The sequence below is a fragment of the Polypterus senegalus genome, chromosome 17 (assembly GCF_016835505.1).
Source record: "Polypterus senegalus isolate Bchr_013 chromosome 17, ASM1683550v1, whole genome shotgun sequence".
NCBI lineage: Eukaryota > Metazoa > Chordata > Cladistia > Polypteriformes > Polypteridae > Polypterus > Polypterus senegalus.
The window spans coordinates 96,588,612-96,613,443 of record NC_053170.1 but is presented as its reverse complement, the minus strand read 5'-3'; the positions used below and the strand labels follow the sequence as shown (position 1 = coordinate 96,613,443).

The 24,832-nt window shown below is 44.5% G+C and overlaps 1 protein-coding gene across 3 annotated transcripts; it reads left to right on the top strand.

Moving 5' to 3' along the window:
* The first annotated feature begins 5,805 nt into the window (after positions 1-5,805).
* Positions 5,806-23,986, top strand: LOC120517357 (tripartite motif-containing protein 65-like). Of its 3 annotated transcripts, none has more exons than XM_039739618.1 (7): positions 5,806-5,922; positions 11,241-11,679; positions 15,099-15,194; positions 15,352-15,585; positions 18,545-18,704; positions 19,749-19,820; positions 22,791-23,986. In XM_039739618.1, the coding sequence occupies exons 2-7, from the start codon at positions 11,263-11,265 to the stop codon at positions 23,321-23,323; spliced, it is 1,512 nt and encodes a 503-aa protein (XP_039595552.1). In that variant the 5' UTR covers positions 5,806-5,922; positions 11,241-11,262; the 3' UTR covers positions 23,324-23,986. The 3 variants fall into 3 exon arrangements, with proteins under 3 accessions (XP_039595552.1, XP_039595554.1, XP_039595553.1); XM_039739620.1 differs by lacking the exon at positions 5,806-5,922 and adding an exon at positions 5,929-6,150; XM_039739619.1 differs by lacking the exon at positions 5,806-5,922 and adding an exon at positions 5,929-6,607.
* The last annotated feature ends 846 nt before the right edge of the window (positions 23,987-24,832 follow it).

The window sequence follows — 24,832 nt, the reverse complement described above, 5'->3', positions numbered from 1 at the left end:
AAGACATCGGAGCTAAAACAAAATTAGCGTTACCGATAAAGATGAACTGTTACAACCGTTTAGTGATCTGCATAACCAACTCGTGTGCAGGCAAGTCCGCAAGTACCCACACTTTGGTGGTGATGTTTGTTTAGTTTGGGATGGCTGTTATGTGTGGCTTTCTTCCCCCTGCTGTAGTAAAGCTTCGGCCTTCGCATTTTTTTTCTATTAAGAGTGGAACGCTGGCAGTTGAAGTTCTCTCATTGGCACTGCCACAGGATCATTCTAGTAACACGCCTGGCCCTTTTGTACCGCTCCCTGAGCTGGCACGATAACATGCACTGCTGTCCTAGAGCAGCAGCAAAGAGATTGGGGGGGAAAAAAGCATATAAAGAAATGATCCGGGGGAGCGGGAGACCACCACAAGTACAGAAGCAAAGTTGAGTTACAAAAGAATTGTTATCCACTATAATAAGGAATTGGACGCAACAAACAAAACGCAGCGCTTCAACCTCCCACACGCATCACGAAACAAAAAGCAAGTCAACAACATACACAGGTGCATCTCATCCATTATCCAACCCGCTGTATCCTAACTACAGGGTCACATGGGGGCGGAGGGGGTCTGCTAGTGCACACAGGGTGCAAGGCAGGACACCAGCCCACCGCAGGGCACACACACTAGGGACAATTTAGGACCGCCAGTCCGCCTAACCTGCATGTCTTTGGACTGTGGGAGGAATCCCACGCAGACATGGGGAGGACATGCAAAGTCCACGCAACCCGGGACACAAACCCAGACGGGTCTCCTTACTGCGAGGCAGCAGCGCTACCCACTGCGCCTCCCCAGGTGCATCTCAATAAATTAGAATATCAACGAAAAGCTAATTTATTTCAGTAATTCAATTCAAAAAGGGAAACTCGTACATTTAAATAGATTCATTACACACAGAGTGATGCATTTCAGGCATTTTATTTCTTTTCATTTTAGCTTAAAGGTAACGAAACCCCAAAATTCAGTATCTCAGAAAATGATTCCACTTTTTCACAATATTCTATTGTAGACTGGCTGGTGTCCCACTCCACAATATGGAGACGGCCTTCCCACCACCGCGGACTGTTCACGAATGGGATTGAAAAGTGCAAACACGTCCACCACGTCTGTAACCGCGATTCTGCTGCACCAAAGAGGATTTTGGCCCACAAAGAGGCGGACCGCCGCTCTTCTTTGGTACAAACGGTGAGCGGACCGGCCATGGAGACTCTTAGAAAACAACAAGACTGAACGCTGACTGATGGAGGTCTAAACGTTACCATTGTGACCACACGCGCACAGGGAATGGCGTACAGCCAATCTAAAGAAGAGGACGACAGAAGTGCGGGTGACTATTGGCTTCTCCTTGCATCTAAAATATAAAATTGCATGTTACTGAAAGCTGCGTTTCTCTGTAGTAATCGACATCCCCACTGTAAAACGAGCGCGGCTCCAATCCCGACATTCCTGGGGCTAACCTGTGACTTTTTCTCTCATTTCTAGATCGCCATAAAGCTCACCGGTGGGCTCCTGTATGGTGGCGACTTGGCTCAATTGTACACAAAAGGAGTCGAATGCCTTGAAGCACTGGGACACAAAACAGTCACAAACCCCACACTGCTCTTTACAATCGGTGCTGCATTAAAAGTGGGCCACGTAAAAGACGCTATAGTGTGAAGTACCCCGCGGGGCAACAGCAGGCCAGGCTGGTGGAGTCTGAACAAGTGAAGGCACAGGACTCGAAGCAAAGGGCCGCCAGTGCCAGTGCAGCCTCCAGCCCATTCAATGACCTCCATTACACATTTATCTCTACTTATAAAGTCACCAGAGAAAAGGCTGGTTTTATATAGTTATATAAATTTATATAATTTATGATATGGCATTAGATGGACACCATTTTCTAAGCCCACTTAACTCTGAGCAGGGTCACGGGGGGGCTGGAGGCCATCCCAGCAAGCATAGGGTGCAAGGCAGGAACAAACTCCAGGCAGGGCACCAGTCCATCGTAGGAGAATACAACCACACCACCAACACCAAAGCCAGACATCGGAAAAGGGGGGGGGGGTCCCCGGAAACAACTTGGTGGGCAACTACAGCTTTTTGTGCACCAGAGAGGAGTTCCCTGGCCTTGAAGTTTAGAGTGACTGGATTCATTGTCAGTTTAGTTCAAAGTCCAATGGTTCCCCCTTGAAGTTTTGCACAGCTCGATTCATCCGGGGGTCGACATCACATTTGGGCCCCCTTGAAGGCGAGCAGCTCGAACTGCTTGATAATCGACGATTAACAGAAATCAAATCGAAGCCAAAAAAAAAAACATGGGATAAATTGGCAGCGCCAATCTACTGAGGCCGCAGGTCTTTGGATTGTGGGAGATGGGGAGAACATGCAAACTCCACACAGGGGGGCACCCACGAGTGAAGTACAGTAATTACTGCACAAGGCCGACCACGAAGGAAAAACCCACCCGTTGGCTCCAAAGTGAACATGAACTCACGTCCTGATCTGTTAACAAGGACCGTTTCGTTTGAATGTTCCAGAAGCAGCACACCTTTCAATTTTAAATGAAAACAAAAATGACTGGTAAAGGGTGGCACGGTGGCGCAGTGGGTAGCGCTGCTGCCTCGCAGTTAGGAGACCTGGGGTTCGTTTCTCAGGTCCTCCCTGCGTGGAGTTTGCATGTTCTCCCCGTGTCTGCGTGGGTTTCCTCCCACAGTCCAAAGACATGCAGGTTAGGTGGATTGGCGATTCTAAATTTAGTGTGTGCTTGGTGTGTGTCCTGCGGTGGGTTGGCACCCTGCCCAGGATTGGTTCCTGCCTTGTGCCCTGTGTTGGCTGGGATTGGCTCCAGCAGACCCCCCCGTGACCCTGTGTTCGGATTCAGCGGGTTGGAAAATGGATGGATGGATGGATGATTGGTAAAGCTTTACACAACGCAAAGTATTATCAAATGTTGAATGCTGTAGATCAGGGGGTGTCTTGGTGGGCTGCAGTGGCTGACCCTTTTCCCTTCATTTTCATAGCCCTGTTTTTAAGGATTCAGTACTCTGAACTGATTTTCTTCATTAAATGGCAGCCAAACAGAAACGAGATGTTAAACGAGCCCACAGATGACCAGCTAAACTGGAACGTCAAACGGCAACCAATTTCTTAATGGGAAGCCATTATTGAATATCAGGACTTGTTGCTCCTCTCATTCTGCCACAGCAGACGGTTGATTTTTTGGTGACCTGCGCAGACCAACATGACTGAGGCCCTTCACATTCTTGATTTTCAGGTTTAGGTCGTGTGGCGGCTTGTTTTGCGTCTCATTATTGTTTGGCTGCTCAATTAAGGGGTCTGAGACACGTCAATTAAAGCAAGTTCATCAGCAGCAAAAACAGCTCACTAATTCAAAAGATGGTTGGAATGAAAACCTGTGGCCACTGCGGCCCACCAGGACCGGAGTTGGACACCCCTGTTAGAGAGAGAGAGAGCGCGGTTGGGAGCATGTGCGGTTTTACTGCGCATTGCCATACCCACCGCACGACGGACCACCCGGATTGAGATCGGGTGACACCTCAGCACCACACTGAAGAGCGTGAGGTTTGTTCAGTGGCTGGAGTGCCAATCCTGCCACCGGGTTACGTTTTTTTTTTGCATTCCTGCTTCAACTTCCATAATCAAACTGAACAAAGGGTGGCACCAAAATGTAATTTATTGTACAAGTTCGACTTGAATGTATGCAACGTTATTTTCTTGAAATAATTAAAAAAAAGAAAGACTTTACAAAATGAACACAATCTCTTCGTATGGTGAAGGCGGTGGTGCTCAGTGTTGTGCAAGTTCACACCTCCCAAGAACTCGCTCAAAGTTCAGGTCACTCGGATTAAAACTAATAAATTCACGTTCATAGTTCAATATTCATATTTCAATTTTGAACTCGTTCATGTGCAGTTCATTTTGTATTTAAGGAGTGAGAATGACCTACGAGTTTACTTTTTTCAATTTTGCAGGCCTTATATTAGGCTATTACAGTGTTTTTGAATAAAATACAATAATTAGGATGACTTTTTTTTATTTAAATACACTTTGAGTTATACCCAGCAACAAACATGTGTAGCCATATATGTTAATATCCTCCAGGTCAAAAAAAAAAAAAGATTAAAATAGGTGCAAGTATCCATATAAATTACCGCTCTGTTTCCAACCGTGTGACGCACATGGTGACTGTGGAGCCAGCAGGCAGGTGAACTAACCAGTTCTCCAGGCCTGGAGGGCCGCGGTGGCTGCAGGTTTTCATTCTAACCCCTTTTCCTAATCAACGATCAGTTTTCACGGCTAATTAACTGCTTTCCCCTTCATTTTAATAGCTTTCTTTTTAAGCAGTCAGTCCTCTGTGTTTATTCCTTTCTTCATTAAATGGTAGCCAAACAGAAATAAGATGTGAAACAAGCCAACAGATGACCAGCTAAACTGGGATTTCAAACTCCAACCAATTCTTCTTAATTCTGCTTCTTAATGAGAAGCTGATTCTTGCTGTTGAGTAAACCCGTTATTTAATTCCATGGCTTGTTGCTGCTCTCATTCTGCCACAGCAGACATTTCCCAAACCGTTGATTTTTCTGTTTTTTCAAAGAACACCAATGTCAAAATGTTTTGGTGACCCGAGAGATCAACCTTACTGAGACCTTCACCTTTATTTTCAGCTCATGTGGCGGCTCGTTTTGTGTCACCTTATTGTTTGGCTACTAATTAAGGAAAAAGAGACAACTATGGGGCCTGAGTCTCGTCAATGAAAACTATGGCAAAATAATTTAATTGGCAGCAAAAACTGGTCACCGATTAGGAAAAGGCTTAGAATGAAAACCTGCAGCCACTGCGGCCCTCCGGGCCTGGAGTTTGACACCCATGTGTTACGCGGTCGGTCAACATTCACATCACATATTGCATGTCCAATGGGGAAAAATAAAAAGTGGCCTCGCGATGGACAAAGTTTTCTTAAAAGCGGAAGGGGGAGCTTCACCGTGTGCTCGTGTCAGAAGGGGTGCAGCTTAAGCTGCTGAAACCATATTACTTTAACATGGCCTTTTTATAACTTCACTTTAACTTAATACAGATACTCTGTATGTTCAATTCATCACAATAACTATTCACAGTGGCTCTAAAATCCATACTGACCCCAACTCTATCTTCTGTTTCTTTTTCCGGTTTCTTTGTGGTGACGGCCTGCGCCACCTCCACCAACTCAAAGCATCATGATGCTCCAAAATTGATGGACTAAAAGCCAGAAGCCTACGTGACCATCATCATCAAGTCTTTCCGTGAGAACGCTAAATCCAAAGAGGACCGTTTCATTTATGTTAGTAGAATGTCCAGAGGGGACTGGGTGGTCTTCATGGTCTGGAATCCCTACAGATTTTAATTTTTTTCCACCAGCCAACTGGAGTTTTTTTTTTTTGTTTTTTCTGTCCACCCTGGCTATTGGACCTTACTCTTATTCTATGTTAATTAATGTTGACTTATTTTAATTTTCTTATTGTGTCTTATTTTTATATTCTTCATTATGTAAAACACTTTGAGCTACTTTTTGTATGAAAATGTGCTCTATAAATAAATGTTGTTGTTGACACAGACAGCGCCTCTTAATGTCACATAAAACTGAACTCGCTCACGTTCAAGTTGTTCACTTGCAAATACTTTACGTTAAGTTCACCGTTCTTAGAACACCGATCTTGTTCAAATGAAGGCGTTCTTCTGCACTAATTTATGTACAACACTGCTGGCGTCACCCCGTGCAATACGAGCGCCCTGCGCCTTTAATTGCGACTGACGCGCATTCAGTGCAGAACCAAACAGGAAAAGCAGCGCTGGCTTCTCATCGGGCAGCTTCCTCGGCTCGACATCTGCCAACTTTCTTCTGTCATTATGAGGTAGGGCAGTTCCAATGTCACTTTACCCGTTTTCAAGGCGTCATTTACGAAGCGCACTATGCAGATTTGTAATGCACGCCACAGTCCGGGTGTCAAAAAGAGTCTCGTCAGGAATGTGCGACTGCGGTTATGAACGGGCGGCTCTGTCACGAGCTCGGAGATCACGCCACAAAGTCTGCGGGCCGGTGGAAAGGAAACGATCGGAACGACGCGTCGGTGGTGAAGCAGGTGTGTGCAGCCCTCGTAAAGAAGCGAATTAAAAGAATAAGGAGCAGCGTAGAAACAACGCAAGCTTTTGAATCGGGGGCGCGCCTGCCAGGCTGCTTTCAAGTCGTTCGTGTACAGATGGAAAGGGCATTTCCAATTCTAACTGTATACCAACTCATTTAAAACAGGCTGGCAAACGTACCCAAGTGTGGAAACTATGGAGGGGTAAAGATGATGCCCCACACAGTGAAGGATTTGCGAAAGGATTCTAGAGAGAAGGTTTAAGGAAGAGATCGGCGCAGGGGAGGAGCAGACTTTGGTTTTATGCCAGAGAGAGGAACGACGAATGCGGTCTGCTTTGAGACAGCTGATAGAGAAGCATCGAGAAAAAAGTTTGCATTTGGTGTTGTGCGATTTGGAGGTGAAGGTGCAACATCAAGAGGTCTGGAGGTGCGGAAAAGGAGGACCAGAGAAGTAGGTGAGGACTGGCCAGGATATGAGGGAGGGCTCGGTTTTATTATATACTAGGCTGACCCGCCTTGTAAGGCGACTGACTTTTAAGTTGACCACTTCTTAAGGCAATTCAATATGTACATCAATTTGAATTTTATACAAACTCATTAATTTGGTTATATTGCATTTGAGCGGTATTACTTTAATACTCGTACTTTCTGTTATTTTTGTGATGAAATTTCAACTTTTTTTTCTATATTGAGGTCGCCCTTTTGAACCCCCCTGATATTTACTACATGGTGAGGCATTTGTACTCCATCAACATTAATTATTTCCAGAGACATAATTTTGTCTATTTTTCCAGCGCATCGCGCACAAAAGCAAGGGAACGATGACAGCACCAGAACTCTGCTCACATCATGTCGCTTCGTACCGCAAGCTGCAAGTAGTAAGTCTGTGATAAGCAGAATACCGCTACGCTTTCCACTCACGGGACGGAAGGACAATCCCGACCGCTTTTATATAGTAAGAAAGGAGAAGAAGAAATCGCACAGTCTGGAGTAGAAAATCATCTTTTACCTGGAAAAACGAAACTACAAATCCCATCATGCATTGCAAAACGGACGGGGCGTGTGTGAAACTCCGCACCTGCGTAGCACTCACGGGACGGAAGGACAATCCCGACTGCTTTTATATAGAAGGATAACTGATAAGACCCCCAGTTCGAGGAGGTCTGCTACCTCCAATATGGTTATGGGTGTGCCGACTCAACTGTTGGGATAAAAGACCAATCCCCATGGTGTAGGCTTTTTGTTGATGACATTGCAGTTGTGTAGTTAACTGAAAAATGGCAGCAGAGAGGGAGTTGGAAGAATGGAGAAGGGCTTAGGAAGACAGAGGGCTGGAGAGAAATAGGAAGACAAGACATGAAGACCAGGATTCAGATGTCAGCCTGCGGGGGTGGGCTACTGAAAAGAGTGCATAAATTTAAATACCGAGGATCAGTGGTAGACCAGGATGGAGAATTGCCTGCAGATACTCCATGGAGTGCAGTGTGGATGGAACAATTGGAAGAAAAGTATCAGGAGTATTGTGTGACCTAAGAATTGAGGGGAAAGTTAAAGGCAAAGTTATGAAGATGGTGGCAAGACCAGCAGTGATGTATGGAGCGGAGACATGGGCAAGTCAAAGGGGGGCTAACAGCAGGAGAAGTTAGATGTGGCAGAAACGAGGACGTCGAGATGGATGTGAGGAATTACAAAAAAAAAAAAAAAGGAGGAGGACAGAATAAGAAAGACTATCAGAGGTACAACAAAAGTAGGAGAGACGTCTAAGAAAATGCCGGAAAGGAGGTTGAAGTGGAGACAAGGGATATGCAGGCAAAAGAGTGATAGGAATGGAAGTCCAGGGGGAGGCTAAAGCAGAGGTGGGTGGATAAGGTAAAGAGGAGGTGCAGGGCTGAGCTTTAGGCAGAAGGTTGATCAGGCACAACGACACACGTAGAAGTGGGAAAAGATGAAAAGGAAGAGGAAAAATAAGCATTTCAATTCACTTTACTAAATCAATTCTTTTGCAGTGGAGTTTGCATGTTCTCCCCGTGTCTGCGTGGGTTTCCTCCGGGCGCTCCGGTTTCCTCCCACGATCCAAAGACATGCAGGTTAGGTGGATTGGCGATTCTAAATTGGCCCTAGTGTGTGTTTGGTGTTTGTGTGTGTCCTGCGGTGGGTTGGCACCCTGCCCAGGATTGTTTCCTGCCTTGTGCCCTGTGTTGGCTGGGATTGGCTCCAGCAGACCCCCGTGACCCTGTATTTGGATTCAGCGGGTTAGAAAATGGATGGATGGATGGGTTAGAAAATGGATGGATGGATGGGTTAGAAAATGGATGGATGGATGAATAGATTCATTCGATTTGTTTCTAGGGGTAACATATACTGCTATTCCGGGGGTGGGCATTGATCATGGGTCCCCTCTGATCAGCCCACTGATATTTATGATGGCTTGTGCCATTGTCCCGTTTCCATACGCTAAGCCTGAGAACACATTTAAGACGCATAATTAAAAAAGAAGACGGTTTTCAATACAGAATAAAGAGTGAATGAGAATCAAATCAAAACAAGCCGAGAGTCGTGTATCCGGCACAGCAAAAGTGAGCAAGCATAGTGACTACACTCAAGGTGCCCATCCTGCATTCCTCAAGGTCTCTGCCAAGCAGACGGGCGTCACCAGAGGTGCCATCCTACAGAAGCACAAACAAAAATGGGCAAAGCCGAGGAGCGTGGAGCAAATAAGAAATGCATCGAGCTTCCTCTGCGTGACAAACTGGAAGACGTTCAGCTGCACGGATATTAGCTCAGAACTGGCAGAAACCACTGGGACTTCGGCACGCTTGACTACAGTCCGGAGAAAACATTTGTTCATCCATCCATCCATCCTCTTCCGCTTATCCGAGGTCGGGTCGCGGGGGCAGCAGCTTAAGCAGAGAAGCCCAGACTTCCCTCTCCCCGGCCACTTCTTCCAGCTCTTCTGGGGGAATCCCGAGGCGTTCCCAGGCCATCCGAGAGACATAGTCCCTCCAGCGTGTCCTGGGTCTTCCCCGGGGCCTCCTCCCGGTTGGATGTGCCCAGAACACCTCACCAGGGAGGCGTCCAGGAGGCATCCTGATCAGATGCCCGAGCCACCTCATCTGACTCCTCTCGATGTGGAGGAGCAGCGGCTCTACTCTGAGCCCTTCCCGGATGACTGAGCTTCTCACCCTATCTTTAAGGGAAAGCCCAGACACCCTGCGGAGGAAACTCATTTCAGCCGCTTGTATTCGCGATCTCGTTCTTTCGCTCACTACCTACAGCTCATGACCATAGGTGAGGGTAGGAACGTAGATCGACTGGTAAATTGAGAGCTTTGCCTTACGGCTCAGCTCCTTTTTCACCACGACAGACTGATATAGAGCCCGCATCACTGCGGATGCCGCACCGATCCGCCTGTCGATCTCACGCTCCATTCTTCCCTCACTCGTGAACAAGACCCCGAGATACTTGAACTCCTCAACTTGGGGCAGGATCTCTCCCCCAACCCTGAGAGGGCACTCCACCCTTTTCCGGCCGAGGACCATGCTCTCGGATTTGGAGGTGCCGATTCTCATCCCAGCCGCTTCACACTCAGCTGCGAACCGATCCAGAGAGAGCTGAAGATCACGCTCTGATGAAGCAAACAGGACAACATCATCTGCAAAAAGCAGTGACCCAATCCTGAGTCCACCAAACCGGACCCCTTCAACACCCTGGCTGTGCCTAGAAATTCTGTCCATAAAAGTTATGAACACAATCGGTGACAAAGGGCAGCCCATTTGTTCAGAGGTGGAAATAATGCTGAAAACACAAGGATTTGGGAGTCAAAAAATGTGACATTTTTTACTAACAGAATGTGGATGAATACCTGCAGGCAACAGTGAAGCACAACGGGGACTCTCTGCAGGTTTGGGGCTGCATTTCTGCAAATGGAGTTGGTCACTTGTTCCAAACGGATGGTCCCCTCAGTACTAAGAACTACAGGTGGACTCTTCTCTATCGGGTAGGTATCTGATCGGCACAAACTTCATTCTGGAGTGTGATAAAGACCTCAAACACACTGCCAAAAGAAAAAAAAAAAACATAAAACAGGGAATCCTGCAATCCAGGTGCCCACCACAGAGCTCAATGTCAATCGAGCCTGGGATTACAAGGAAGACGGTCAAAATCTGCAGTGAACAAGAAGCAGTAGAGGGCCCTGCTGAAACTGCAACCATTAAAAGGGTGGAAACTCCAAATGCTGAGATCAACAATGTTACTTTCTGTTTGTTACACTTTCTAGGAAGTTTTTAAAATTAAAAAAGTTTCTCGGAATGATTTTTAAAAGAGCTTTCCTGCTTGACAGCATGTTTTACTGAGTGCTTAGGGCTCTTGCCTAGTTCTGTGTATATGATGTGTAGAGTGTGGCCGACTGCCGGGGCCCTTACCCGCCTGCTGGAACACCGCGATAGTGGAAGGACCAGGGGAAGAGAGAGTTTATTCAGGACATCATCTCCCTCCGAATGCTAGAGGGCAGCCCCCCGGGCTTGCAGCAGGGCCACGGTTTTGAAGCATGAAAGCTCAACCCTGATGCGGCCTGTGGCCACCGCAAAGGGGTGGCCAGGACGTTTCCCAAGTCCTATTTAGCAGCACTTCAGGGTGTGTTGCGGAAGTGTTGCCGGAAGAAGCTCATTGGGCACCTGGAGTCCTTCCGGGTGTCCTATAAAAAAGACCACCAAATACTTGGGGAGCCAGAGTTGGGAGGAGGTGGACGGAGAAAAACGGAAGAAAACGACCAGGTTTTGGTGCTGTTTATTTGTGTTGTGCTGCTGTGGGGATCAAAGAAAAGCGCTACCCCCTGAATAAATGTGTGTTGTGTGGCACACTGGTGTCTCTGCTTGTCTGGGTTGGGGTTGGTGCAGCTGGAGCGCCCCTGGGCTTCACAACAGCAGATAAACATAGGATGTGCATGTGTGTACACATTCAGCTGGAGTGAATCTGTCGCCAGCGACATCACCGATGCCTATTTGTGCCCATGTAGCAATGGCGGCACTTCTACAACAGCAGTATGGCTTCATCACAAGTTTTCTAACAGTCTGCCCTTTTCCTATTTAGGCAGCAGTAGCAAGCCGAAGAGATGAATCGAATGCTCGAGAACCTGAAGTGTGCCATATGTTTGGAGCTGTTCCGTAACGCAGTGACCATTCCCTGCGGGCACAACTTTTGCCAAGAATGCATCGAGCGACACTGGCAGGGCGAGGAAAAAAAGAAATACGAATGCCCAAAGTGCCGAAAGGAGTTTGACGAAAAGCCCATTCTCAACAGGAATGGGGAACTTTCTGAAATGGCGGAAATGATCCTGGCTGGAGATGCCGGCGTGCCCTCATCTCCCACAGGGTTACCGAGCCAAAGCACCAGACTGTGCGAACGCCATCACAAAGAGCTGGACCTGTACTGCAAGACCCACCGAATTTGCATCTGCAGCATATGCAGCATCCAGCAGTGTGAAGCGCACAAGAAAATGACGGTCGAAGAAGCAAAGAAAATAATGGAGGTGAGGTGGAGGCCTTGTTGTAATGGGGTCAGGGGTGGGGGAAATTGAAAAACAAACCCAAGGCTGAGCACAGCAAGTAGGCCCGTCAGAAGCAGGAAAAGATTGCTGCCATTCAGCCGATTTTGCAACCATTTTTACATAAACACGAAAGCACGGGTCACTTCGTTGTACTTTATGTATGTTTAATCAAGTTCAATGTCCGCTGAGCAAGAACAACATTAGATTTTAAAATAGGATGTTGCTTTCATAAAACGTGGAGAAGGGAGCCTTTAGAGTCGTGACCTGCAACCCTGTTACTAAGCAAAGACTACACGTAAAGGAGATGCTTACACACGTAAGAACTCGCACTTAGTTGGGAATTCTGAGCAGGTCCTCAATGATCTTCTCGATTGTCACCCTGCATTTCTTCATCTCTCTCATTCCTGCATTCTGCATCTCATCTCACACTTGATGCTCAGTCAATGTCGCCGTTGCTCTCCTTCCTAGTGTTGTTCGTCACGTAATCTGCAATTCGTGCCATGCTCAGCAGATGTCCCCACTATTTGTCCTTCAACCATGTCACTTGGTTCAGGGCTCACTTTGCCGTAATACACCCACGAGCACCGGCACCTCTGCAGAGGTGGTCGCTACTGAAAACTCTCTGAATTTCCAGAACATAATCAGGTTATAAGCTTTTAATGAAGGATCTAGTCACAGCTGTTCACAAGTAATTGTATGATAAACAGTCACACTTTAGTTTTTTATATTACTAGGGGTTTGCTTTGTCCCCAGTTCGCTTCGCTCGCCAAACCCCGTGTTTGGTTTTCCGGATACACAGTTTTAAGATTTTTTTTTTTCTTTCTTTGAATTGTTGCTATTTTATTAGTTTCACTTTTATTTCAGAACTTCTGTAAAAACAACATTTGGAATCTTTCGTGTCCCAATAGGCTGAATCTTTTAAATGAGGTCTGCGAGACTTGTTTAATGACTTTGTACCCTAATTCAGGACAGGTTTCTCGGTTTGGAATTTTAGCACAGACAAAATGATCATCATCAGCAGTTAATCATTTTTTTGGCGAAGTAACCAATAAATGCATGCGAGTTAAGCCCCGTTTTTGAAATTCTCTGACTTAAAACTAATTTCCTTTTGTTTGCGTTAATGTGATCTGTGCTATCTTTTTTTTGATACTGTAGCGACTGACATAATAAGTGTCACAAAAGTTCTACTTTAACAATCGTCGACTGTGTAACCCCAAACACAACTTTCTAGCACCTTCTCCAACCCCTCCTCCCACGAGTCTCGCCCCCCCCTTACCGCATCAATCAGCACACAGCTCTCAGTCCTCCCTCGATCGGACCGAACAGTCACTTAAAACAAAAAAGGCTTCAGCTTGGCTGGGACGCTACAATACTTTCGACTGTTACTGCTTTCATGTTCTGTATCTTTCTCTGCATGTGTATCGCGCCTTGGGTCTCTCTTCTCCGCGCTGCTCTTTCTTCTTTGCGGAGAGCACAGGCTGTGTGTGTGCCACGTGACTTTACGTGACTGAACGTTTTGCTGGCTGTCCGGGCTCTTATTTGATAAGAGGGGCGTGTCTTGTAAGACTCTGATGTTCCACGTCCCCGCGAAACTGCCCTGGGACAATCTCTTGGCACCAAGTCTCATGTTTACGGTCCCCGCGAGACGCTCGGTGGCCAGTCTTTTCGCGGGTCTTTAAAATGTCTTTCGAGAAGATCACGAATGGTTTTTCCATTCCGAGAGAGAGAGAGAGAGAGAGAGAGAGACTGTGCTACCCACCCACCCCAATACAGGTTTAAATTTAACTAACCAATGTAGACCTCCGTGCATTCAGCTTTAACATTTACAACACAACATGCATGGAGTCAGTGTCGTGCATGAACTGGTTCAGAAGAGCACATTAATTGAACAAGCTCATTTTCTAAGAACAGTGAAATTAACTAACATATTTGCAAGTGAAGAACTTGAACGAGAGCTAGTTCAGTTTTATGTGACAGTCTGGATCTGGTTTAGGTCCACATTCAACATTTTGCCTTACCCTGTAATGTATGGGTGGAGCGGAATCTGAATACGGTATTCAGATAAGCACAAATAGTGGATTTTTACAAATATTTCATATGAATTTTTTGCCATTTATTTGTATTCGTAGAGAACGTAAAATCATTTTGGTGCTGTCTGTGTCTGCCTGCTTGTGCTTAAGCTGCACCCCCTGCGGACATGAGCATGTGGTGAAACTCCACTTTTAGGAAAGCATTGTACTTTGAGAGGTCACTTTATATTTTTCCTTGTTGCACATGCAATATGTGAATCAAATTTTGACCGGCAGAGTAACAGGTTAGTTCACCTACACGCTGGCTCCACAGTCGCCATTTGTGTCACACAGTTGGAAACAGAGCAGTAATTTATATGGATACTTGCGCCTATTAATTTCTTTTTTGAACCGGAGGATATTGGCATATATGGCCATACGTGTTTGTTGCTGGGTATAACTCAAAGTGCATTTAAATAAAAACAGACTTCGTAATTATTGTATTTTACTCAAAAACACTGTAATAGCCTAATATAGGGCCTGCAAAATTGAAAAAAGTAAACTCCTGGGTCGTTTATTCTCACTCCTTAAAAACTACTTCAAAATTGAAATGGTGAACTCTGAACGTGAATGTATTCATTTTAATCTGTGTGAACTGAACTTTGAGTGAGTTCTTGAGACGTGTTAACTCGCACAACACTGCATGTAGTAATAAAATGCATTGCACTTTTCATTCCAACAAATGGCGCAACACTAACATTTGTAATAAAAAAATGCACTACTAAAATGGTTTGTGATGGGCCATCTGCTGGAATGTCACATATAATGTATATATGTCTGTATGCACTAGTAAGGAAGCTGTGTGCCAGTGGGTACAGATGTGCGTGAAAGAGATCCGGAAGATGTATTCTCTGCAACAGAGGATTGGAATAGTGGAGGCGTATGCGTCTAGCGGTTCTTTTAAGGAAACGCGGGACATTTTCGCACAGATGTTTCCTGGTGTAAACCTATCAGCAAAGAGCAGTATTCACGAGTTGGTGAAGAAGTGGCGTAAGACTGGGTCAGTTGCAAACTGCAAAAAAAACAAAAAAAAACACACACCATCGGGCCCCGTTGCTCGTTTTGTGTGCGGGCTAAGAAACGTACATCGATGTCGGAGATGGTTTGGTTTTTCGTGCGCCACCCTGTACCACCATACAGGCGTTCACATCTCAAATTGATCTTCTGTAGTTTCCTTGTGAATATGGAACAGGCTACATGAGGGACATCATCCGTTTCCCTTAATTGTTCAGGGAACATGGAGGGAGAGGGAGAGGGAGAGAATGGGTGAACTACAGCCCACTTAATCCAGTTGTAGATTTCCACGTTCAACTTAACATTTTTCCATTACAGCAAAAACTCATGAAGCAAAGCAAAGAAGTGGACCACCAGAAACAGCGGACAGAACAGAAAATTACAGAGCTCCAGAGCAACATGGACAAAAGAAGGGTTGGTCTTAACACTTATAAAGTTGGTTAACTTTTAGCCAGTCACCTCATCGTTTCCTTCTGGCGTAAAGGCCGATAAACTCACAGTCGCCTCGTCTAATACATGAGTCCACTTTCCAAGTCCTTTTTAACTTGCGTTTGTATTCCTGCTGTCCTAGAATTTGACAGAACAGAAAACAAAATGGATTTTGGACAAATTTAACCATCTGCTACAGAGCTTAGAAAAAAGCCGGCAAAGTACAGAAAAGCTTATCGAGGGCGAGGGCCAACGCCTGTCCGCCCAGGAGCAGATGCAGCTGCAGCAGCTGGAGGAGTACGCAGAGGCAATGAGGGCTTATCACGTCAAGACGAACGCTCTGTTCCAAACCCAAGATGACGTTCATTTCATTCAGGTAGGTTGCAAGCGCGTTTTATTTAGGTGGTCAGCCACCTTTTCTTTTATTGCGACATTGTTCAGCTGGACCAGCGATTCAGGATTTCAATATGTTTCTAGGGAAGAGAGGGGATGCGAGGCGTTGGGAGGGTTTAATGCACAAACCAAGACATGAGGAGTAAGAGAATGTATGTATTGCACAACATTCCTTAACGGTTTTGTAAGTTGGAGCATTTTAAAAAATGCTCCTTTCTATATTCTTAACACTCAATCACATTCAAAAATAACAGCAGTAATACAACCTAATTACATGTGTTACTGAGATACATAAAACACGCGTTTAATAACTTTTTACAGTATCACGTAGTTGAAAACAAAAGTCCACATTGGCTTGTAGTGGCCTTTATAAACAGCCGAATCGAGTGATAAAATAAAAAGTTCTATTATTTTTTTGTCTGCGGTGGGCCTACAGCTAATTATTTTCAAGAAATATGAAACCCAAGCTTTTTCAATGTACCACTCAATGATGATTGAAAATCTGTGCTGAAGTCTCAATCTAAAATTGCCAGTGATGGCTGTATGATAATGTGGGGGTCGTTTCCCTGGCGCACATTAGCTCCCCTGAGGCCCATTGGAGAGCCTCTGAACAGCATTGCAGCAGACCCTTCATAGCTGCAATTTATCCACACTTAGGTTGGGGGTCTTTCTAGTGACACACCAAATCAAGGGTGTCATTCTGGACATGCCAATTCCAAGGCATTTTCCTGGTTTACTAAAAAAAAGTATTGCATTTTTCATTCTAACAGATGGTATATCAACGGACAGTATAACCCAACATAGAAAATATTAAATGGGGGGGGGGTGGAGCATAGTGGAAGCACCAATCCCAGTGGAGCCCACTGGCTGTCACACTTGTATTCGGACTGTGGGGGTCTGAAACTCTTGTAACTCTGTAACTGTTAAATGAATTTGCCGTTTATTTTCACGCTTTATTCCTGCACTCACTTAGCTACGAGGGATATCCAGAAAAAAAAAGGCTACAAGTGCCCTGGAGGATGCAGGGAATTTTTTTTTTTCCCCCAAAGGTTAGCATACCTGCGTGTAGGGGGGTCCTAACGGTCAAAATAAGCCCGGGACCGCGTCAGTCAGTTGTAAAAATGTCATCACAGCAAGCGAGTTCGTCAACCTCTGCTGAGGCTGTTTGCTCCACCTACCGCCGATGCGAGATTCGTTCGGTCATCAAGTTCCTCACTTTGCGTCGCGAATCCGCGGCCGAGATCCATCGTCAGCTTGTGGAAACTTATGGAAAGAATTCTTGGGTGGGAAACGTTTTTGCAACGATGAGGAGGTGAAGGAGACAGTGGAGAAGTGGCTTTCGGAGGTGGAGCGGAGCGTATTCGACGAGGGTATAAAAAAGCTGGTGCCCAGGCTGAAGAAGTGCATCGAAGTTGACGGCGATTATGTTGGGAAATAAACACATATTTTGGAACATACCCTGTAAATTTGGTTGAAATATATTCATTTTTCGATTTTTAACAGCTGTTGTACGAGGGATATCCAGAAAAAAAGGTTACATTAAAGATGGCAGATCATTATAACGTTTAATGGACTTGTGGTGCCCTCGGCCTCAGCACAATCAATCCCTTGGGTATCTTGAGTGCTTGTGAGATAACAGTGTTTACAGCAAGTACAATTAATAGTGCCAATCAAGAGAGTCTCTTATTAAAATATGTGCAGTCCCTCACTTTAAGCGTTAATGTGCACTTTCCTTATACAAATATTACACATGTTGACTCGCATCTATTACAAAAAAAAAAAAAAAAAAATCCTGGAGGGAGACGAGACGTGATTTTCTGAGAGACACTTGTATGTCCCGTGAGCATGAGATTTAACTACACCTGGGGCCGAAAATAAAGGACAAAGTAGATGACAGAGTAGAACGCTAGACCTTTATCTGTTGGAATGAAAAATGAATATGCGCATTATAAAATACATTCCAACAGAAGGTGCAACCCTCACCAAAACAAGCGGGTGGGAAGACGAGAGAACATTAAGATGAGAGAACATTAATAGGCAGGTACATTTTTGCTTCACTTTTATAATACATGGAATTAAATTCCAGAGACAGAAAAAAGGGGCCCTGTTGCTTTGAACAATTGGAAAAATGTGGTAAAAGAAGGAATGGCCTTCGAGGGTGTTGGATATTAATGTTACTTCCACTTCAAAAACAGTTGATGGTCCATCCAAACCTACATCACTTCCACCTCCAGGCACAGACCCCTGAATGACATCACAGTGGACAGTAGCTGGAGTAGCCACTAAGGGGTTTGTCACTGAAGGTCTTCTCACCTATTGTTCCTTTTGTCCGGCACTCTTTTATAATGCTTTCTTCGGCCAATACCGGCAGCACTGGGTGCTAGTAAGGAACCAACTACCACCCTTGTCTTGTACTCCCCATTGTGGTCCCTATATAACCTTGGGAATTCTGAAGCCTAGCCAGGTCCATGTCTGTAAAGATTTAGCTAGTTCTAAATCAACTTCCCATTTGAAAACATCAGAAAAAATACCAGAATTTACAGCAGTTGCAATTTCACTCTGTGCATCTTACTTTGCACTCCCCATTCCTACTACCTCCAACCTTAGTCATTCAGAGTTTTTCCGTACAAGGTTTCAGGGATTGAGAGCACAGATACAGCGGTAAGGAGTACGTCAGGTAAGCCGATTTTCTATTTCTACCAAATCATGGGCAGGGCAGCATTTTAACACATCATAGCATCAGAGAGTGATGACGTGCTGCAAGTTGCTTAGACTTGACAGCAAGAATTTCATTATCCTCTGTACATGATGACTTCAACATTTATAGTGTCAGGTAGACTAAGCATGTGGAAATCTGAGGAATGGGAATAAGCTCTTGAGTTGTAAATGTCCATTTCACCATCCGCTTCAAACCGCTTCCGATTTTCGGTCATGTTATACAGGAGGCCCAATCCATTGAGCAGCCACAAATGGAGAGGTCGGATGTTCCATTTGAAATGGATATGAAGTTGGATGAAGTGACTAATTTACTATCCCGAATATTAGGGCTGACTGGAGCGTTGGAGAAAACAACAATGTCTGAGGAGAGCCAAGAAACAAAAGGTAAGACTTCTATTACATACTTTTTTTTGTGAACAAATTGTCATTGAAGAGAATAAGCAAAATATTAAAAGAAAAAATGGATGTATGAAATTAGATAATAAAAACACCCCAACCCTGCGAGGACCAAAAACAAATAACTGAAGCCTGCATGACTAATCGCAATGGACAGCAAGCCTACAGCCAAGCTGATAAGAAACAGAAGATGGAGGAGTTCACCATAACTAGCCACCAGATCACCCATAACCCATGAACTTGGTGACCAAAAGTCACTCCCGAATGCTGGAGCCAGTTACTCCATTAGCCCTTCCCTGATGGTGGAGCAAGCCCGATGCTCCATTAACCCTCGATGCCAAGAGTTCAAGAAAGATTTCATGGAGAGGTCCATGAAAGTTTGGAACAACCTTTGGTAGATTGGGCTGAGAGAGAGCACATGTGAAAAAAGTCAAGGATAAGGAAAGCAATATGAGGAGGAGGGAGAGAGCGCGAGATTGTTTTAAGAATATTTAAAGGAGCAGAAGTGACAGAGAGGTTAAATGGATAAACCTGAAGCACAAATCGGGTGAAATAGAAGAGATGGACAAAAATAAACTAAGTATTAGATGATTGGGAATCCTGGAGCACAGACTTGATATTCTAAAAGATGAGCCATGACAAGGCAATGGATGATGGGAGATCATTCTGCCAGAAAGAATTCAAGGCTTAGAAAAGGCTTAACACAGTGCAGCAAAAGGAGTGGCAATTCTGGTTGAACCTTCCCTAGGATTTACCTATGAATGTCTTCTCCAAAAGGACATTGACAGGTTATATTTATAAAAAAAAAAAAGGATTTTTAGAAGTCTCCGCATTATAAAATAATCCCTTTTAGGGCAGGATACAATTGGAATTAATATTACAACATCACTATCAATGTACTTGGCACAAAAATGACCGGATAGAAACACCACCAGTTTGAAAACTAAACTGCAACTAGAGATTATAGGTCCAGGAGGTGGAAGGATGCCTAAAAATCTGTTGTCATTTATAGTAACGGTTTGATTTTTACAGATGGGGCAGAGGGACCTCCTTCAAGTCATACCACCAGGACCAGTGCGGCTGAGGCTGAAGTCTTTAGGCCGTGTAAGTCTTCTCCATCATCTACACTCTTAGCAGCTTTTTAACTACAGTACAAAGTGAAAGGGTGGTCTCCGTATGGAAATTCACTCTTTGGCACCAGCTAGTAGCACCTCACCTGGGATGTGAGCCAGCAAACTTGAGTCTAAAAAGGTGCTCTCGCATTGCGTAGAGCAACAGAATTCCCCATTCCTCGTGGAAGACTGCAGTCCTAGAGTTACCACAGGTGTGATTTCATGGGGCATCCATGTAACTCCAGGAGACTGCGTTCAAATTCTCACCTAGCAGCAGTCTGTGTTGGCGTTTGCACATTCTCCTGTAGCTTGTGCGAGTGTTCCTGCCCCATTCCAAAGACATGCAATTTACTCCGAGTGAGGAGTCCCTATTGGCCCAGGGCAGTTGACTATGGCTGGGGATGAGAAGTATACCTTACAAAAGGACTAGTGTAGTAGTACAGTCATACGTATAAAATACAGTGAAATTCATTTTGATCTAACAAACATGAAACACTTCACTAATCTAATGGTGTGATTAAGAGGTAGGTGTTGGAACCTGCAAAGGATTTGAGCCTGTTGCACTCTCACCAGTGCAAAAATACCAGGTGCAGGGTCATTGAGCAGGAGCCAACCTTTGCCCTGTTAATGCTAGAACATCTCAGGATGGTGGAACAGTAATCAGAGACCTCTCCCTGCTACCTCCTTCAGCAGGTTTGGTATCCTAAAGAACTTCCATCCCTTTCTAGTTGGAGTCCCTGATCATTCCTTCATTCCCACACCCTGAAACTCTCTCTGTGATGCCATCAGTTTTATTTATTTATTTTTTAAAGTAGGGAATGAGGTAATCTGACTGTTCCTCAGAAAGCAGCTTGTTGAAAAACCAAGGTAGCCAAGACAGCCACCTTCTACTGGGTGTCTCTCCAATGCTTACTGCTGTACTATTAAAATATAGAACTTCATTTTAATAGAAAGCACAAATCACCTTATCCATTGGACACTGCATTTTTATTTAGGACTCGCGACACAGGCATCAAGTAGTGGAACTTAAAAGGACTGGGGCCACAACCTACAAGAGCCACTGGCTCAATCAGAAGCCCAGTTAGTATGGCTGATCTAAGACCGTAGCTTTGGGGTGCAGACCAAAGTTCATGTCCTCACAGCCAAATGGGGGCGGTCATTGGATTGGAACGCAACCTTGGTGGGGGTTTAAAGAGATTCAGGGTTCGTTACTGCTGCCAGAAATGGCTCCAACCAACAGGACCCTGAATTTGGACTAAGCAGAGTGTTTATTTTACGGACGGATGAATTTCTTGAAGGGTTCTTCTTGCAGTCCTTGCGCGCACAGGGATACGAGTTATTTTACTAGCTTCAAAAAAGGGCCTTTCTAAGCCAGACAGACATCGCAAGTCCGGGGTTAGCCGGCAGCCGTTACCACAGTACAAATGTCCAGACTGTGTGGTGGCATCAAACCACAATTCATCCCAAAGGCATCCATTTTCAAATTAAAATCAGACTTTGAGATTACTTCTAAACACTCCCTTGATCACAAAATAAAGGATTTGGTCTCGCATATTAGTGGGCCAGTAATCTGTTTTGGTAGAGAAGCAGATGTGAAAGGGTCGTTGAACGTTATAGTTAAATATTATAACTGCAAACAGTATTCAGCACTTTTACTGTGTAGGTTTAATCCTGCTAATGCTTACAATGAATACAAGACTCGTTTCACTCACTCACACAAAAAAAAAAAAATCAGTATAAACACACTTGTGTGGTAAACACATTTGGTTGCACAGTCCCGTGGTTTATTTGCCCTGTCACAGTGGAAAGGAGATTACTAGCTAACAGAACACCTGCTTTGCCTAAATTCTTGCCAACGCCTTTTGTAAATCTCCCATATGGTGGAGGTGAGCAGTTTGTCTAAAAGCAATTGACTTTAGGCAAATAGGATGTTAAAGAACTAAAGAAAACATGACTAAAAACAGGCAAGTTGTGTTAAGATTTCATGAGACTCGTTAAAATTAAATTTTCCATGGGATTTAACAATTACAAAATGCAGAATTGTACCAAAACATTTTTTGGGGTGGAAAGCAGTGAATTTTGCTGCTTAAAGCCTCCTTCATACTCCCATTTCCCTGCACAACAGGTGATCTACAGCCCACCAGTCAAATGAATTGTATTTTATGGCTCTCATTCACATTACTGCAGAGTAAAGTGCAAAGTATTTTCACCACACGAAAACATTACATACCAAGCCCACCCGTTTCCATTACCTACCAAATGCCATTTCTAGATTCTGGATTGCGACAGGGAATATGTCCACTCCAAGTACCATTGACAAAATGTACCCAACATCATTTCTTCAGCCACATCACTTTAGCATCACGCTGAATGTCAACGTAATTGGCAAAGCAGACATTGTACTACCAGAACAACCACAACACATTTCTCCAAAAAAAAAAAAAAAAATTCTACTCCCCACAGGGGAGAAGTCTGGCGATTTGTGCCCCAGAGCTTTACTTTGTAAGCACTCGATGACAGGCCACCACACACAGGACTAGTGGAGGGAAACTCTCCTAGATAGGAACTTCAAGGACGGTGTGAATTTTACTTGTTGCAAAACGCCACATGCTTGGAAAGCAAAATTCTCAACTTCACCCTTGGGTACAATTGTGTGTGGATTGCCGACTTTTCATGGCTTGTACATAATATCACCATTTCTAAAAGGACTGCTTAGGTTACCCCATTGGGGCAAGCTGCTCCCCGGTTGCCTTAAATCCAGGGTCCCTAACTCTGATCCAGGAAGCCCACAATGGCTATTGGTTTTCATTCTAAACATTCTTAAAATTAGTGACCATTTTTGCTGCTAATTAACTTCATTAAATTGATTTGCTATTTAAACCTTCTTACATCAGTGTGAACAATGGAGACCACAGACGTTGATCACCCTTGCCTTAAAGTTTTTTCCTCCCTCTTCTTCCAGATTACCATCCGCTCTCATTTGACCCCAGAACAGCCCATAAATACATTTGTATTTCCCACAATGATCAGAAGGCAGAACACAAATTAATCACACCTTCATCAAAAGGGGGTCTTCCTGAAGAGCCTGAGCGCTTTGAGTACTGCTGGCAGGTGCTCTGTAAAGAGCAGCTTGAGGACGGCCGGCACTACTGGGAGGCAGACTTCTCTAACCCCTGGATTTATATTGGAGTTGCCTACAAGAGCATCGAGAGAAAGGCAACAATGGAAATGAAGCTGGGTATGGATGCAGTCTCCTGGTGTCTAGAAGTTGAGGACGACAGATATTCTGCCTGGCACAATGGTGAGCAGAATAAAATATCCCATCGAGAGAAATTTAAGAGAATTGGGATCTTCCTGAATTACCACGATGGCTCCCTGGCCTTCTACGGCGATGGGAGGAGAGATAAGCATCTTCACACTTTCCATCATGCCTTCACGGAGCCTCTGTATCCTGCTTTCTTGATTGGAGAGGATGTGAGTGTCACTCTAAAATGAAAAACACTCAATTACAAGGGCTGATTGAGAATTAATGAGGCAGATTTTTTTTTTTTAAATTAGAATCTGACGATCCCAGAAGGTTGTGAACATTTATGAAGTATCATCTTTAACATTCAATTTGCATAACGCGAGCAACAGTTTGCTAGCCTTGGTAATGTCAACATCCATGAACCACTGTGAATGGCCTCCCCAAATGCGCTTCACCATTTACTCGCACATTACCGACCTTAGTGCTTCTACCACTAAAATACAGCAACATGGCTAACTGTTTGTGTATGCTTGCAGTAACATTAAAAACAGGATCATTACTGATCTTACCAAGTTCAATACAAGATTCAATCACGCACCTCCGCGGTAGTCTCACAGGAATGTCTTCTTCATCCGCCATGACAATGCATGAGATGCTTCCACTTGCTGTGGAACGTGGGCAGTCCAACTGCAGGTTAACATGCGTCAACATATGCCATTCAAACACCTCCACAACATTCCCAGGTCTTCCTCCCCGCCAGAGGAACAGAACAGTCATCACTTCTCAATCAGCCCTTGTAAGTAGCACTTTGACTTGCAGTTTAAATAAAGACAAAGCAAGCCACAATCGATGTAACAAATCAGCTTTTTGTTAAATACAGTCCTTACTAATAAAAATCTAAAACACTGTGCTTTATGGTCTCAGCGCCTGAAGTTGGGACACTTAAAAATTTTGAATTTCCCTTGAATTTGTGTGTTACAATAGTGGACCTCTAAATGAAAAACAAAATGCTCAAACTATACAAATTAAAACTATCGAGTTCTGTCATAACGATGAAGGTGGACAATTGGTAGTGAAAGGAGTCAGGAGATAATGCTCATTCCAGGGTTCTTTACCAGTGGATCTAAAGTGCAGTAGTAATTTGTTATTTATTAATAAAGTGGCCAGAATAAAACCTGCAGCTGCGGTGGTCCACCAGGATCCAAGTATAATAATGGTGGATACTGCAACTATCACATACACGTCAAAGGAGGTTATGCTGAAGTTCTAACAAACTAGTGAGGCCTCACCTGGAGTACCGTGTTCAGCTTTGACCTCCATATATGTATGTGAGTGAGTGAGAGAGAGAGAGACAGAGAGATGAAGAGTTGCAAGGTATGAGAGATTGAGGGAGTTTAACTCAGATTAATATGGGGACAAGATTGATATGTTTAATACTGTATGAATTCTACATACATACATACATACATACATACATACATACACCACAGAGCACATTTGGAAGGGGATTGAAGGTAAATTTCACACAACTTAAGAGTCTGTCACACAGAGAACCACAGACAAACATGGCAAAAGTGACCAAGTAGTGTGTAGACAGCAGGACTTTAGGGACCTGCAAAACTCAACTTGGTTATTTTGGAGAAATTGGGTTGCTTGGACTGTTGAACTCGGTTGGGCTGAAGGCCCTGTTCACATCAGTTTTTCTAATGTTTTAACTACCAACATTTCAAATATCAGACTGACAACGAAAGTGCTAT